This window comes from Aptenodytes patagonicus, chromosome 7 (assembly GCF_965638725.1).
Source record: "Aptenodytes patagonicus chromosome 7, bAptPat1.pri.cur, whole genome shotgun sequence".
NCBI lineage: Eukaryota > Metazoa > Chordata > Aves > Sphenisciformes > Spheniscidae > Aptenodytes > Aptenodytes patagonicus.
Genome location: NC_134955.1, coordinates 3012527 through 3029147, shown reverse-complemented (window position 1 = coordinate 3029147; position 16621 = coordinate 3012527). Strand labels below are relative to the sequence as shown.

Genomic DNA, 16621 nt, shown 5'->3' with positions numbered 1-16621 from the left:
GAAAGCACAGACAAACCATCACATACACATATCTCTGCATAATTATAGAGGAATACAGGAACTCTGACTTGAAGCCTAGCAACAGTATCCAAGTATTAGTTAGTCTGCTAATCAACTACCAAAAACTCGCACACCAGCCCAATGTGTTTCATTTTTCTAAAGCAAAAAGCAAACAAAAATAAAAGAATTCTATTGCTTCTAGCTTCAGAGCTGCTGAAGGACAAGATGTACAATATAAAACAAACCTTGTTCACTTGAAGAAGAACAACCCATGTCATTTAATCCATCTGAAAATTCATCTCATCACAAAGAACCAAGGCAAAAGAGAGATTTAAAAATAGGTTATCCAAGTCAAAGGATTATCAGCTTGCAACATACTTAATTTTTGCATATCTGTATCTAATGAAAGCTTCAATATTCTTACATATATGATTGGTTTTTGTACCTCCATCCTATAGAAGCCATTGTAAATTCTGTATAGCAAATGCTTCCTAAATCTGCTGTGCTCATTTACTCACAGACAGCTGCAGGCTGGATGAAAACAATCAGGGATTAACTTTTCTATTCATCACATCTTCTAATCCATTACTTTCTCTTAGTTTGCAATAAATAAATGCATGAAGTTAAATAAATTATAAATGTGCTTAGCTAGTTAAAAAAAAAGAAGTTTAAAAAGGGACGTTATTATTATTTTTTTAATGATGTGTGACTGCTGTGCCATACATCAGGAGTATATGTAATGTCTTCCTCAAAGCAGAAAAGATGGAACAATAGTCACTGAGCTGCAAGATACTTCTGGGTTCCAAAGACTTTCCAAATAAGTGATAATTAAAATAAGCTCCTTTAATGTTGTTATTATTCCTCAAAAAACTAATCTGGGGGCATGATGAATTGAAATTATCTGAGAAGCTATACTAAGTATTTCATACTGCTTGTAAAACAAGTTTCTAAGTACCTTATGGTAATAGGTTTTCTTGCTTTATGAAAAATACTATTTTAATTTGTTTCAAATAGGATTACTTCTTAAATGATAGGGCAATTTTCATTCACCTTTCAAACATCTGTCAAGAAAACAAAAGGGATTCCCTGATGTTTAGAACCTCATAAAAGAAATAAATACAATGAAATCTGGATCTTGTTTTTAATCCTTTACTGATATCCTTTTTTCCTCTCCTCCGAATCCTTTATCTTTTATGTGTGATTTATTGTTGCAAAACTGCATCGTCCCTGTCTGAAGCAAGACTAACGTGAACTTTCTCTGTTAATGACAGCACGGCGTCTCTTATTGTACTAAGCCACGGGAATCATTTGCAAGGCTGTTTTTCTCAGTTTGTTTCTGAAAATGGCAGCACCGAGTCAAAAAAATAGTTATCTGTGCTAAATACTTTTCATGCCATGGCTTCAAGAAGCTGGTCACCCAGACACCTAATGTACCACCTGAGATGGAAAGATTAATTGGAAATTGATGGTGGGAAAAGGCGCAAGGTAAGGAAGAAGCGACTTGCTGATAGAAGGAGGGAGAGCACGTGTGAGAGAACCCCCAGTTTTGAACTTCCAGAGGAAAAGGTCAAATTTTTTTAATAGGACGGAATAACTAACAGGTTTTTATGCTGGTACTGTGGCTAAGCGGAAGCAGGTTCTACAAAACTCCAGTTTGCGGGGAGACACAAGGGCTTACAGCCAAAAAGGAATACAACTGCTTTAAGCGCCACCCGGCCTGAACATTTACGCGCTGTAGACCAGAGTCACGAGAACAGTCAGCGGGTTTGGATTCCAGGTCTCCCCCTTCCGTGGATCGCCCCTCATTTCACCATGAGCTTCCTCTGTGAAATTATCCAAGAGACAGAGAGCTGCACCCATCCAAAATGAGAATGTGAGAGAAATCGGGCTTTCTCCAGAGTGAAGAAACAACGTGGAGGATCGTTGTGGTACACGCTCTTCAACCAAAGTGCTGCTGCTCAGAGCTGTCCCAGAGTACATCTACCAGCTCTCACCCCTCCTGATGGTTTTGAAACCCTAAATGACCTTATCTACCTTGAAACACGCTCAGCTTAGCCAACCGAATGGCCGCTATAGCACAATTCTACGTAGCTGAGAAACCTTACTGGTAAAATCTCCTCTTTCTTTTTTTCAGATGACTAGGTAGGGACTCCCTGGGTTAATCAGGTCACCAATGGCACCTACACCTTCTGTCTTGGATACAAACTTTAATCCATTTTGCTTCTATAAAAGTGGAACAGACAGATTTCGTCTCTCTGACTGAACATGTACGCTGACATTGGCCCTAAGTAGGCGCCTTCATCTGGCAAGATCTGAGTGAGATACCCAGACCCTACACACCTTAGACAAACATCCCTCTCTTACAGTCAGATGTCACATTACTCCAGTAACATGGGTCACTATTTTTGCCTTTTTTGGCTCTAAAATAGATATTTTTACGTTTTCTTCTTTTTACAGAACAACGTGAAGTCTTATGATTATTGCAAAGAAACTTATTTTATATATGCCTAGTTTTTCAGCATTTCAACACATTTGTCTAATATAAGTGCTTTGTAATTAAATAAAAAGAAAAAGGAAGAACAATCTCCGTGGGATTTGACCTGTAGAACAAAGATTTAGTAATTCTGCTGTAAATTAGAATTTTCTATTGCTAGAGGATACCCTGGCCATTTTCCACCTGAGCTGCTTCTCCATCATCTTCAACAATAGGGACAGTCTTAGCATCACGGTCTGGCACAGACCCAGGCCGGGGGGGGGGGGGGGGGGGAGAAAAAAGACTCCCTTTAAGACATGCAATTCAGCCTCTTCTAAACTGAACAATCCCAGACTTTGCATACGGCTTAAAATGGTATTCTACTCTAAATGCCAATGAAATATAATTGGCAGGCAAAGGTGGAGGAGATAATAAGTGATATACCCAGCACTTAAGCATATATTATTTATGCGGAGCTCTTGTGGACCAGTGCATTGAGATGTAGCGCTTCTGCTGTCGGCGCGCTGCAGACTCATCCCTTTACTCCACGGGCAGCGATACCCTCCTTCTGCGGAAAGGCTGAGCTACGATCTCTGCCGCTGAACCAAGCAGCTCATTCACCGCAATGCATGGCACAGGACCATGAATCATAAGCATTACATTACTGCTGTTAGATCCTTATAATTGCAGTTTTGGCAACACTACTTGAAACAGCTTTGTGACTACTGACAAACTGGAAGACACCCACATAATACCTTCTGCATTGAAAGTACAAGTGACTTCCTCCTGCAATAGTTTGGGACAACAACATTATCTAAGAATAATGTTAATTAGCACATGTCAAAACAGATGGACACGGATAGTGTAGTTCCTCACTGTGTAAGATTAGGGATTTCAAGCAAATATGATTTTTCATATTTCAGATACTTCGGTTTGAAAAATGTAAAATCTTGTTTCTGGCACCAGATAAAAAACTGCTCTTGAAACTACTAAGTTAGGTCCAGCCTCCAGTCGCTTCCACCAATTAAAATTCTCCCATCCTTAAGACGACATGCCCAGGAAAGTAGGTAGATTCTTTCTGAAAAAAATAGTATTGCCACTTATATTACTCAGCTGTATATTAGGCTTGCATTTGAAAGTATCTATAATGAAAGATACTGTGTATGAAGATCACTAGAAGTTACAAGATTAGGTCAGAAATCTTCCAAGAGCAATGTGGAGTTCTTTCCAATGAATCACGAGCAATGCGGAGTTTTTCCCGATGCATCACCAGCCCCTCCTTCCAATGAATGCTATTGCGAATAATCATGAATGTCATTGACAAGCTTACTATTAAATGATGGAACAGCTCATCACCTACCAGCTTAAACCTCCAGCGAAAAAAAAGAGACCCACCCAAAGCTGCACATATCCCAAAGAATTTCTCCCTGTTGTAACTTATTAAATGAGTTGAAAATAATTATAAAATATAGTAACAATTATTAAATGAGCCTAAAATAATAACAACAAGGTTTAATGAACTGGTTCAATACCAAAATTCAATATCTAACCAAAAATACACTTTCTGAGGGATGAAAGATGAAACGTTTCTCAAGAGACTTCATAGTATGATCTGTCCTTCTTCTCTTCATGAGGATACTTCTCAAGCTCTTTGCTAATTCCTTCCCACTCTGTTGCCTCCGGGCTCTAAGAAGGTACATTACTCAAATGATATATGTTGGAATACATCCAAAACTACGCAAATATAGTGGATAACCAGGCAAGTAAGATAAAGAAGAGCCAACTTGTTAAAGTATAAATGCTGACATCGTTCTGCACATTCATCATCATACTAGCTCTCAGGTTTTCTGCTCAGGTTAGTCTTCTTTGATTTTTTTTTTTGTTTGTTTAACTGGGAGGCATTCCAGAAATAGGCATTTCAATGACAATTTTTTTTTTTTAAGCAGTAAATCTTAAGGGACAAATGTCTGGCTAAATTGAATTAGCTGGGAGGAAACAACATAACGTAATGCTTATTCTTTAAGACAAATCTACTAATTTAAATAGTTATGCGCAGTCCACCACCACCTTGCAAAAAACGCAAGTGAATCATGGAAGCACCAGTATTTCTATTTTTCAGTGGAAAAGTGAAGGCATCAGGAAAATTTGGAGAATCTTCCCATAGGATACATTTTCTAAGCAATTTTCTAGAAATCACCAAATCCCACAGAAAGTTTTTACAGTCAGCAATAATAAGTTCTGCCTAAAGCCTCAGCCACGTGGCTATCACTTGTTTCGGGAACGAGTCTCATCCATCTACTTCATAACTACATTCCAATTTCTCCCACATACTGACATAACTTGGAACCTGCACTCGTCAGGGGAAAGGAAAAGTAGTGCAGAACTGGTCAGTCCAAAAAATGATGACATTAACATCAACACGGTTTCACACAAACCAGTTTAGGGGCTACTGTTTGTAAGTGTACTGTAAATGTTATATTTACTTCGCAGTTACTCATACTGTAAGTGTATGCACAATTAATTCTAGCAAGTCATTCTTTTACAAGTTTTTTTTTTTATTGTACGCAACTGTTTTTAAGAGAACAAAACCCCTTCAGAGAAACGTAAACCATAATACTGTGTATTGTCTATGTGCAGTACTTGTTCTGCACTGACTCTACACGCAAGCCAAAATATCAAGAACTAACACGGCAGAAATAAAGGGAACATTTGAATTTAAAGAACCGTTTCCTTTCATTTCAACATCGTCATGACGTTATAAAACCGTTAGCCACATGTAAATATAAAAAATAATAAGATGCTCACCCTATTAGGATATTCCTATTAGGAATAACTGGTTCATTTTTAGTTAATTTTTTTACATCAGATTGTTTATAAATACAGAAGGATGAAGACTTCTTACGTGGAAAGGAACTATCCCACTTTCTGACGTAAAAACCTTCCAAACTCACTACGAACTCTTATGCAGAAGTTATGACTTTTACACAAAACTTTTATGCAACGTGTCCTCAGTTTTCTCAATGCGTACTGCAAAGAGTTGAAAGCATCGCAGTGCTACGAGAATTCGCATTACCACACGGAATTTTTAAGTGTACCCCTGCAGATCATATGCAACAACAAAGGGAAATGGAAAGGAGGCCTTAATCCACAGCAATTCTTTCACAATCCTACGTTTCATGTGAGCTGGCCTAGTTTTCCACATAAATTAAATACTATCAAGTCACAGATCTGCATCACTGAGTTAAATGAGTGCAGGCGACTATACAGACCCTCCTGCTTCAAAAGGAACGCCTTTTTTCGTTCAACTTCAGGATGTTCCTGTGGAACTTTAATTAACTTGAATTAAAGCATTTTAATTCATTTTAATTAAACTGTACCAGAAATAACTTTTATCAAACTGTTTTTTTATTTTAATGGCAAAACTCCCTATGTAAAAAAGAACTTTAAAAAGCCTTGAGGTTTTTTGTCAAGGGCCCTTAACGCCTGTCGCTAGCCTTCGTCCAGCGCCCCACGCCAAACTCAGTGAGAGGAGAGGGTTTTACGGATATGGATGGACAGTTTCTGCCATACATTCATTTCATTGCAGAGAAGCATCTTTCTTCGTCTTCTGACCAATTATTCCTACTTGAGAACTGCTTTAGGCCGATGCCAAAACAGCCCGCAGGAGCCAGTTCGGCCAGGTACGTGGATGTGTATTTAATCTGTTACAAACTGGCTAATGTATGTTAATAAAGCATCTACTACTCTTCTGCATTACTTATCAAATTTTCATTTTCAGAGCACATTTTGAAAACATTTCAGCTTTTTCCCCATCTTCATTTTTTAAAGAAAACTTACTTTTAAAATCTCCCTGAAACGATACTGTCATCAGCCCTGTAGCCGTATCTTGCATAGAATCAGATTTACCATCTTTGCAAAACCTTGGTTTAAACACGTGTAACTTATTTTCAGTGTCTGTAAATATTTTGCTTACCAATATCAGCTTCCCTGTGATTCTTGATATATTCAGCGAGCTCAAAATTTCCCGCTATTATAGCCACCTAAAGGATTGTAAAATAGTTACAATTAATACATTGCCATCACTTATTAAGCGAGAAAATATGCATGTTACATTACTGACAAACATCATACATATGTATTTTCATTTCCCAAAGTGGAGTAACTGTTTATTACTTCTATCCTGCAACTACCACACGCAATCCATTTCTGAAACAATGTTGAGAAACGATCTCTCGATCTATTTGTAAGCAGCCCTGCCAGTCCCCCAGTTCCCCGTTTGCTAAGAACGCTGCGATCGTGGATGTCTCAGGAGACTGCCCGAAGAGCTGTGGCTTTTCACGTTGTGGCAGTCAAAACCAGCAGCGAACATTAAACGCGCCAGCCCCGAAGCTCTGGGAGCTATGCTGATGTGTGGAGAATGCTACGGGCGCAGGCTTAGAGACACGTTCAAGATATTATTTCCCTTTGCTCCTGCCTCGCTACTTACCTGAACAATGAGAACAGGGGCTACAATGCAATGTACGGGGGATACTTCTTCCCTGGGTATCAAGAACTACAAGTATTCAGGTACCGCTAAGACACCAAAAAAGACTGAAAAAAGAGGAACTGGAAAAGCTTATGCATATGTATAGAATTTAAAGTGTTTTAAATAAACATAGCTCTAAAATAATAATTTTCTTTTTCATTTATTTCCCGGTTGTCGAATACAGATGTGTAACTATTCCAAATTCTCATCCAAATGCACTTAAAGAGAGAAACATCTCCCCTGGATATGAGGAAAGTGATTTGGTTATGCCATTGCTGTCTCCTCCCTTTTTCTTCTTCTCTTATTTTTGCCCTGAATATTCAGCAATTGCCTTTTCTGGCTCCATTTTGCAGCTTTATATTATGACAGATACTGTTCCCCTAATGGCGCTGGGGCTTTCCTGATGTAGGTAAAAGGGATAAGCTGGGCTCACCTTTCTCATAGAAGCTTCTACATATACAAGGTGCAGGCCAAAAAAAAAAAAAAAATTAAAAAAATCTTATTTAAGGACTCCCCTGGATATAGGGCTACTGTCAGTCATGAGAAATGATTGAAAACTCAGGGAAATTTCTGAGCTGATGACCAAGACAGATTATCTTCTGGTTTGTACCACCCCACAAATCTCCGGGATGAAGAATAATGCAAAGGAAGACTGAAGTGCTGAAATGGTCTTAGGGAGGTGTATGAAGTACAGTTAATGTCAGCTATATCTCTTCATGTAACAAGCATGAGACCTTATTTCTGCACTCGCCCCAGGAAATTGAATGGACAATTTTATTTACTAGCAACCAAAACAAAATAATATGGAAGTCCTCAAAAATGAAGACTTTACACACATCAACAAACTACAGACAGAAAATCTTGACTATTATGTATTTAAGAGTTTCCAAATCTGCTTTAAATGGTAGACTCAGAGCAGGTTTAAATCATGAGTCACGACCATTACATCCATTTCACCTAAAAATAAAATAATTACACGTATTTTCTGCACTTTTCATTCAGCGTCGACTATTTGCACGATGCCTCTTTCTGCCATTAGCACGTGTCACGTAGGGCTCGGAGCGGACTTACCACATATCCTACCGCGACACTGGAAGAAGTCTCATTGAAACGCAGTACTAGGAAGACTATTTGCTACAGGCACGGGTGTGCTGCCTTAGGAAAAAGAACTCTCTGCAACGCTCCTAAATAAAACTAGATGGGATTGTTGAAAGTCAGATTGTCACACTCTTTTCTCCCCTCTACAGTCCTCCTGGTGACTTCATTTTAAGGCCTTTCTTTAGACCCGAGACTCCCCCTGTATTAGTCTTTATGCTTCGAGCCGTTGCTCGTTAATCCCTTTCTGTACACAGCCCTGGAAATCCTTGCGGAAGGACCCAGATTTAAACAAATGTTTTCAAACACAGCAAAGTAATCTCCGATTTACCTTTTGGTCCTAAGCAAGCGATAGTTGGTCTATAGAGAGACAGACTGATTTAGGTTAGGTTATAAGGTCGACTGGCTAGTAAAGTACAAGCAAGACTTTAAAGAAATTACTATATTTTAAGTATAATATAGTATTAGAATAAATGGTTGAGATTAACAAACAAAACAACTGAACATTTATCGTGTTTATGCCCTGAATCCAGGTTCCCCCCCCCCTTTTTTTTTGTTTCATTAAAAATTTCTATCCAATGTAAAGGCTAAATACAGTAATTATGTTTTCTTTTCATTTCCAGTGTATCTATTTCGTGGCAGAAATCCTATTCCACATTTATATAGTACCTAGCAGTTATACTCAATGCACATACATTTGTGTTCTAAAACAATCCTCAGTAGGCAGCCATGAGCATGGCACGTGCAGTATAATCATTTTTGTCCTTTAAATAATTAACCTGCATATAATATCACCATACTTACTAGTGATAATCATGTAATTATTTTCTCATTACAATATTAACAGTAAGGAAATGCTTTGCTTTGGGCACTTCTCAGTTGTGTTACGTCAAACGTTGATGGATTCTTGGGAGCAAAATGCATTACTATGAATCAATAATACTGGTTCAACACAATCCCACTTCTGCTTTTAGACCGCAGTTGAAAAAATAAAGTGTTTCTGCTCAGATATGTCATCAGACTCCCGCATGCCATAATATCTGCAAAGATCAGGAAGGTCAGAGACAGAGGTAGATTGGTGCACTGCCACCTCACCACCAACAGAGGCAATTATCCATCTGAAAATTACTATTGTAACCATTAGTAAGATGACCTTTATTCGAGAAACTACTCCTGAAATCAACTGCTTCTCAGCATGGATAACGTATCAGAATCTGGCCCCCAGCCTCCTCTGTAAGGCTTCTAAAGTGTAACTCATGATTCTCCCTGGCAAACGGCACTATGAAAGTAACAGCGGAGCGGTACAAATACTATCTCCTTATTTCACATTCTGCAGCCTGGCTTGGTTCAGGTTCATAAAAGCAACATTTGTGTGTAGATCAGGGGTTTCCTCTACATTCTAAGCAAGCAATAACGTCTCCCTTCAACATTACCTCTAATTAGCATGCAAAATTCGATCAGGGAATTCACCAGTGACAGGCAGCTTGCTAGACAGCAGCCATGTTACTCAAAGGAAAGAATTTTTGATACAGAGTAAATTTTAAAACTCAAGTATAAACATGCTGTTGAAGTGATAAATACATTTTATTACTTGAAAAAAGATATTGCCAGATAGCTAAGAGACAGCTTGACAGAGCATTGTTCCTGTACTTGCTTCTGAATCAAGCACTAGATTCAGCAAGCTCAAGGTATCGTTTCTCTCAATTTAATCTACTTCCAGTCGCTAAAAACAGTATGTAAAATTCTAACAGCAAAAATGAAGGAAAAATATGTTAAGATCTAAAGAAAGCACGAAAAAGTAAAAAAGTACAAATATTTCTTGGCATAACATCAATGTACTTCACTTGAATTTGATGGGTAAAGAGTGTGGGTGAAAGTGAAGTCAGAGAAAACTCTGAAAGATACAAAATTATTCTCATTCAATTTTTACAGTTGCAAACTACAAAGCACAGCAACCACAGCCTCTTTTCCATCAAAATTCATCTTGAACCAAAGTTAGAGTGTTCAAGTAAAACTGTAAGCGTGAATGCATTAGGGCAAGTGAATGGTCTTCACAAGATCCAGGGCTTGAACCAAATTAAGGTGGTGTAACGTCTCCCCTCGATTAAGATGAAAACTAAATCAGAACCTTACTGAAGTTCTGTAATTGTACTAAATTTCTTTCTACCTTAGAAAAAAAATACTAATGTAGTATCTTCACAGAAAATATGCTTCGTAATTTACATGTTTTTAAAAAGCCATATTTTGCTTTTCAGGACGTTCTGTAGTCAAGTGCCAGATTTCTAATTTAGAGGTTATGGCAGGAAAGAGGGTTTTGTTTGGGTTGGGTTTTTTTCCGATCACAAGACACCTCTTTTGGCAGTGAAAAAGTAGCACAGCCAGCAAAACCACAGTGAAAGTTTTTTTTCCAATTCCAGTAGGAACTGGATTCCAGTCATCAAAATGCATCACATGCATGTTTACAGACATGAAATATTACCGTGAAAGGCTGGAGGTAGCACTTTACAGCTAGAGGCTATCTACAGACTCTGTTGTGCTGAAACTTCAAAAACTGCAGCTTTTTAAAAACTGCATATACAGCAGTCTCACTGTAATTCAGGTTCTTTCATTCCTGCAGCAAATGTCCTTTCATTTCGTCCTTTTGCCACAGGCAAGACACTTATCTTACATCAAAAATCTGCATGTCCTTAGTCACATTGTTCTGTAAACCTGATAAAACCTGTTTACGCATTGTCTAAAAAAAAAAAAAAAAAATCAATCATCTACAATTTCCACTAAAACCTGCATTTTTTTTGCCCAATTTTTAAAAGGCGTATTTACTTTGCATCAGCTCCAGAATCAGAAAGACTGCACCTGCGGCGTCACAGCACGGCGTCAATCCAAGTCCAGCTGAAAAGCAGGAGTAAGTGGTTCAAGAACCGTGCTTTCAGACCCAAACCAGGATCTTTATCTGCTGCACTGACATTTGGTTGGGATCTCTGCCATATATTCTACTGTACAACACAGAGAACAGAAACCCTCTTGGGTTTTTTTTTAATCATCATTAGGGGCAATTTTATATGAATGATAGTAACCAAAGTGAATCACTTATCAGCTCCCTCCCCTCTAAGTTTAACTGACCCCGCTAAGGGTGTTAACACAGGCACCTAATTACGTTCAAATTACATTTGCTAACGTACATGACTGACGTGAATAAGTACATACGCTTACAACAGGGAAGTGAGCAGAAAGTAAAGCTAAGCAGGAGGACATATCTTAGTAGGAGGCAACTCATACAAAATCAAAAGAAAGTAAGGGAAACCCATACAGCTAGACTGGCAGTATCGCCTCCTATTTCCACAATACTCTGTCTTCATAATGTCATCGTAACAAAAAGTTAATGGAGTCGCTGAAACAGGTCACAGCTGAGACACGCTCAGAGGGCTGTGAAGCACCAAGCCATGGGGTTAACGACCCTCTGGGCAAGGCGGCTGAGCGGAGACAAGAGCTGGTTGTCACTGTCAGGGTCCGGAATGCAGAGCGTGACCAGTGTTTATACGGGTATTTGCTCTGCCTCGGCAGAAGCAAAGCTTGCTACGGTCACCCCATCGTCTCACTTACTGTCTCACAGACAGATGTTCCTTTCAAGTGATGCAACTGGCTACAGTATCTTACTGTTTGCCATGCCTGGCAATGCCAGATGCTCTGCCACCAATTTAGTGAAGAAGGGAAGGAGTTTAACTGCCGCTTGGCTAGTTGCTATGGATGGTAACTAAGTGACAGCTCGGTGAAGTAGAAACTTGAATGAATGAAGTAGCTGTGACGCAGAGACTGGGGGGGAAGCAGGCAGGAGATGGGGGCACCCCACGATGGCTAGTCCAGCACAGGGCACTGGGCGAGGAATGAAAGACTGCAACTGGTGAGGCACCTTTAGGAGGGTATTTCTTTCTCCTGGCATAGCATTATTCCCGTCCTCTGTTTACAGGCAGAAATGTTCCCTCTGGATACAGGCAGTTTTTAAGTTGGCTTTCAGGAGTCAATTCAGAAATTAAACGTTTGACGCAGCTGGTTAGTTCTGCTTTCCTGAACCTTGCTCCCCAAAGAAATTTAGTTTAGATGATGGCAAATAAGACTACTTTGTGTAAACAGTGAAACCTGACAGATGTCCAGTTACAGGTTTCAGTGCGACAGAGTTTCATAATGTTTTCAGACTCTGGACCAGATGTAAGTAGCAGCACTGACTCACCAACGTCTCTCTTTTCAGCCCCATAAATGCAGTTGTCAATATATCAATTACTTACATTAAAGTATTTAGATTTTTTTGATTGTGATTAATGCAGTGTTTTGTTCCTTTCGGGAAACTGGAAATTATATATACACTTTACCTGTCACTAACCTTTCGCAATTGATTTTTTCCGCTCTTCAAATGTATCACAGGTAGAGGTTATATTAAATTAGAGCAAGATCTTTGTAGCCTGTTAGCAAACACAATTTTAGAGCTTTATAGGTTAGTCCCTGAAAGGCAAGCACCAAAACTAATATTACATTATCGCTCTTTGGAACAAACTGCTCCACACAATAAGGAGCAATACAAGAAAGACAGAAATTGAAGTTGTCCCCTCTTAAATCCAGCCAATGAACTTTGACAAACTTTCTACATGGGAGTGAGGAGAGCATCTCTCAGTTCATTTATGTTTCACTCTCAGTCAAGGCTGCTGCACCTCCTTCTGCCTGAATTTTAGACCAGGCAAGACATAAAGCTTTAAAATGCGTTGCCTAAACGGAGAGCGGAGGAAGGTGTTTGGGCTGCCCAGTTGCAGCTGCACTTCACAATAACCAGTTCGTGATAAAACAGTCAGCACTCCCCACCTGCTTTTTCTCCCCCTTCTCTTCTCTTCCAAACAATTTCACTTTCTTGATGAAAGTACGTTTCATTATCCTTTCCTTCAAGGCTGATCCTTCATCCTTCCATTGTCTCTGCTACCCAGCAGCGCTCACTAAACAATGCTCTTTCGAGAGAGCTTGAAAGAGCAATGAGTTCAGGTATGGCACTACACATTAAAGGAGACAGCTCTATCCCAGGACAGAATGCGACTTCAGTCTTGACTTTGCTCAGTCTCAGCCAAGCAGCGGAAACGCAGATGGACACACAGGATACTCTGAGGTACATCCACCCTACATGTTCCCATCTTCAGGCAGAACTGGAAGGAAGAGGTGATGCAACCCTGCGAATGAGACTGTAACCCTAAGACTCTCCAGAAATTGCCTTCCGCCTAAATCACAGACTTATAAAAATCATACATTATTTATTGTACCACTGAGGACTACATTATTTTAACAATGAAGAAACGCCATTCAAGCAGTAACAGCCGTTATGCTATAGGATGCACAATCAGCAGAGACTCCTGAGAAATCAACACAAGTGGTTTTAGGAGGAACGGTTCGGATCACTTCCTTAATGAAAAGACCGCCTGAAAAGCTCTTCCATGTGTCATAATCAGGACGTGCTTCCTTAATATTAAAAATATAAGAAAATGTTATCATTTTCAAAAAGCATGGGTTTCCAGACAAAAATCGTATCAACAATTCACCCAATAGCTGCAATATGAAGAAAGAGGTGATAATCCAACAGCAAGGCAATCTCTAAACCGTTCCATTATAATCATAACCTTTGGAGACAAAAAACCTTTTAATTTGCTATGAAAATCTAATGGTGCTTACTGTGGGGCAATGAAAAGGCAACGTAGTTCAACTTTAACGTATTTCTATCATCTCCTCTCGAAGGAAAAGCTCTCCCTGATAAAACCAAGAGGTAAAGGCTTTTTGGAGTCTAAAGCCACTTTGAAGTTTGCCACTGTGTACCATCAACTATGCAGTAGTCATCCACCAGGACGTTAGAAAGTTAAATTTAGGTTGTTAAGTGCGAAGACCCTGCTCTCACGTATGCCTGTGCATGCCGGTGCAGCACACAGCACGATGACATTCCATCCCTGATAAATAGTGACACAAAATCATGCAGCACACTCTGCAGACTCCGAAAAAAAAGTATCTTAAATCGATATGCATTCGTTGCTCTCATATATGAGCAGCGTGTAGATTTTAAAACTCTCTTCAGTGGTACAGATGGAGTTCGGTTTGGAAAAGCAAGAAGCAATCTGTGTTCCAAATTTCTTTTCCATAGGTGTGGGAGAAAAATGTACTTAGCAAACACTATTGCTTTCTTAGACAATTTCAGAGATCTTGTACATGAAGGTATGTTTATTTATTCAATAAATACAAGAACATATCTAGAACTCAGTTTCCTTTGGAAATACATTCTTTTGTAACACCTTAGCAAAATGGGACAATTTGGCAAGCATTGTTCTGAGCTCAAATCACAACATAGACTTTAGGTATTTTCAATTAGAGAAGACATTAAGAATTCAATAAATACAACAAAACGGGGTTTTTTTTCTGAACCAGTTGGAAAATTCTATACAGTTACAATAACTATATCATCTAAAATAGAAATGCTGAATAATCATGAATTCTGTATTTTACTTTCCAAAATCTAAGGGCAAAGTATCATCCCACATTTTGTAGTTGTATTGGTTACAGTCGATTTTTGACTTTGAGGCTACAACGTTGTAAAATAAAACTAGCGGCAGCTTCTTACTTCACCTCATTATAAAATAAAACCAAATGCTTGATAAATATACTATTAATATCACTAATTCACTCTCTTTTTCTAACAGCGCTCCTGAATACATATAATATGGATGACATGAAACACGACCTCAAGAAGATACATATGTTTACATTATGGAGACACACATTTACATTTACACTCCAAAACTTTATTAAAAAGTAATCACTTTTGAAGTTGAGATGTAATACTTCTAATTAGAAATATGTCAGAAGCGAATTACTATTTTGAGAAGTTCATAGTTGTGTAATATTTTGTACACATAATAAGATAATAATGTTTTTGTTGAAAATATATCAGAACCGAAAGGTTTTATTTGATAAAATAAAATTAATTGAGAAAATTAATTTTATCAGTTTGAAGCTTTATTTCAGGTATCACATTTTCAAGTTTCAGTAAAACTGAAATAAGATGAATAAGATACATATAGAATAAAGAAAAGCAGTAAAATTTAATATTTTTTTCTTTAAATAAAAGTCAGGAAAGATTTATATTAAGTGCAGAAATAACCCACATTCTCTACCAGGACAATAAAATGCTGGCAATTTTCCTATATTACTCTATAGTAACGTTATGAAAGAATATAAGTAGAAAAATCGTACTCAGCATTGTCATACATGCTTCTTTCCTGGACAGAAAAGAATTCTTAACAATTTGAATTATATAATGTAATACCAGCTTAATATTATGCATTTTAAAAGGAGCTAACTTTGTATATTAATATATCTGATGTCCAGCAGATGGCAAAATATCAGCAACCATGACCTTTAATCTTCTTGAAACTTGCTTAATTTAAACCCCAAAGTACGGGGTTTTTTCCTTTTTCTTTCTAGTCTCCACTTTCTATTTCATCGGATAGCAGGATTAGCTTTACCTTTTGGATGTTTTCTGTGTGTTATCTGCTTGAAAGACAATTTCATCTTCATCAGTTCTTGATACAACAAAGCACAATAATGTTACTATCCTTTAAATAGTCCTTTGAAGACAGTTTCTTCACCACTGAAATTTTTTTCTCCAAAAGCATGCTGCTGCTACTGTTCCCAAATTTGCCAGCACATGTTAGCATACTGTGTACTAAAATCTCTTAGCAACAATATCTTAGTGTCTAACATTTTCCTTCTTCCAACTATGATTCACGGAGCCATCTGTAGTCAGATATTGACATGCAGTATCTTAAAATAGATACCTTACATTTGCTCAACAACTAGTTTTAGCATCTGAAAATATAAATTATGGGAAAGGGCCAATATTTCTTTGAGGCTCTTCATCATTCCCTTGATCATTTTAGCACTGTTTAAACAAAGGCTTGCCACGATCACTTCGCCTTAGTATTAAGGTCAAAGTATTCATGCTTTCCGCAGCGCAGCAAGTCGACAGCTCCGCTGAGTTGGCTGCAGTCCCTTACGTAAGCCCTCCAAGCAATCTCGACGGCTTCCCAGGTGAGGACCACCCCACACTGGTACCCTGGCTATTTTTTAAGAGTAACTGAAGACTAGGTTTTTAAACTTCAAGTATTGCTACATGCAGCGCTAAGATCTAGGCATTTTTCACACCCTTGGAGCCTGAGCCTCGTGGAAAGTGCCCTACAATGGGTGGGACAAGGTCAATGTCTCGGCTGGGCAATGACAAAGAGACTTCTGCAGCAGCGGCTACTGTAGGAAACGCAACAATGTTTTTGAGCAATTAATATTTTAAAAATAAGCAAATATACCACAACGTGCATCCAAATACACAATACGTATTTAACTGGGTATCAAAAAAGTACACTGCAAGCGTAACAGTGCTGGCACACTTTCATTGCTAAAATGCTAGTTTTGCTTACAAGAGATTTTACAGCCCCTGTGGGTCTTCTGAAATACACTCA

At 38.5% G+C, this 16621-nt stretch overlaps 1 protein-coding gene across 5 annotated transcripts in view; it reads right to left on the bottom strand.

The window, feature by feature from the left end:
* Window positions 1–16621, bottom strand: part of SHANK2 (SH3 and multiple ankyrin repeat domains 2) — a 368375-nt gene that overhangs the window by 273433 nt on the left and 78321 nt on the right. For all 5 annotated transcript variants that reach the window (XM_076343775.1, XM_076343769.1, XM_076343770.1 and 2 more), the window contains exon 12: window positions 6447–6513. In XM_076343775.1, coding sequence (XP_076199890.1) covers window positions 6447–6513 — 67 coding nt within the window. The remainder of the gene's footprint in view (window positions 1–6446; window positions 6514–16621) is intronic.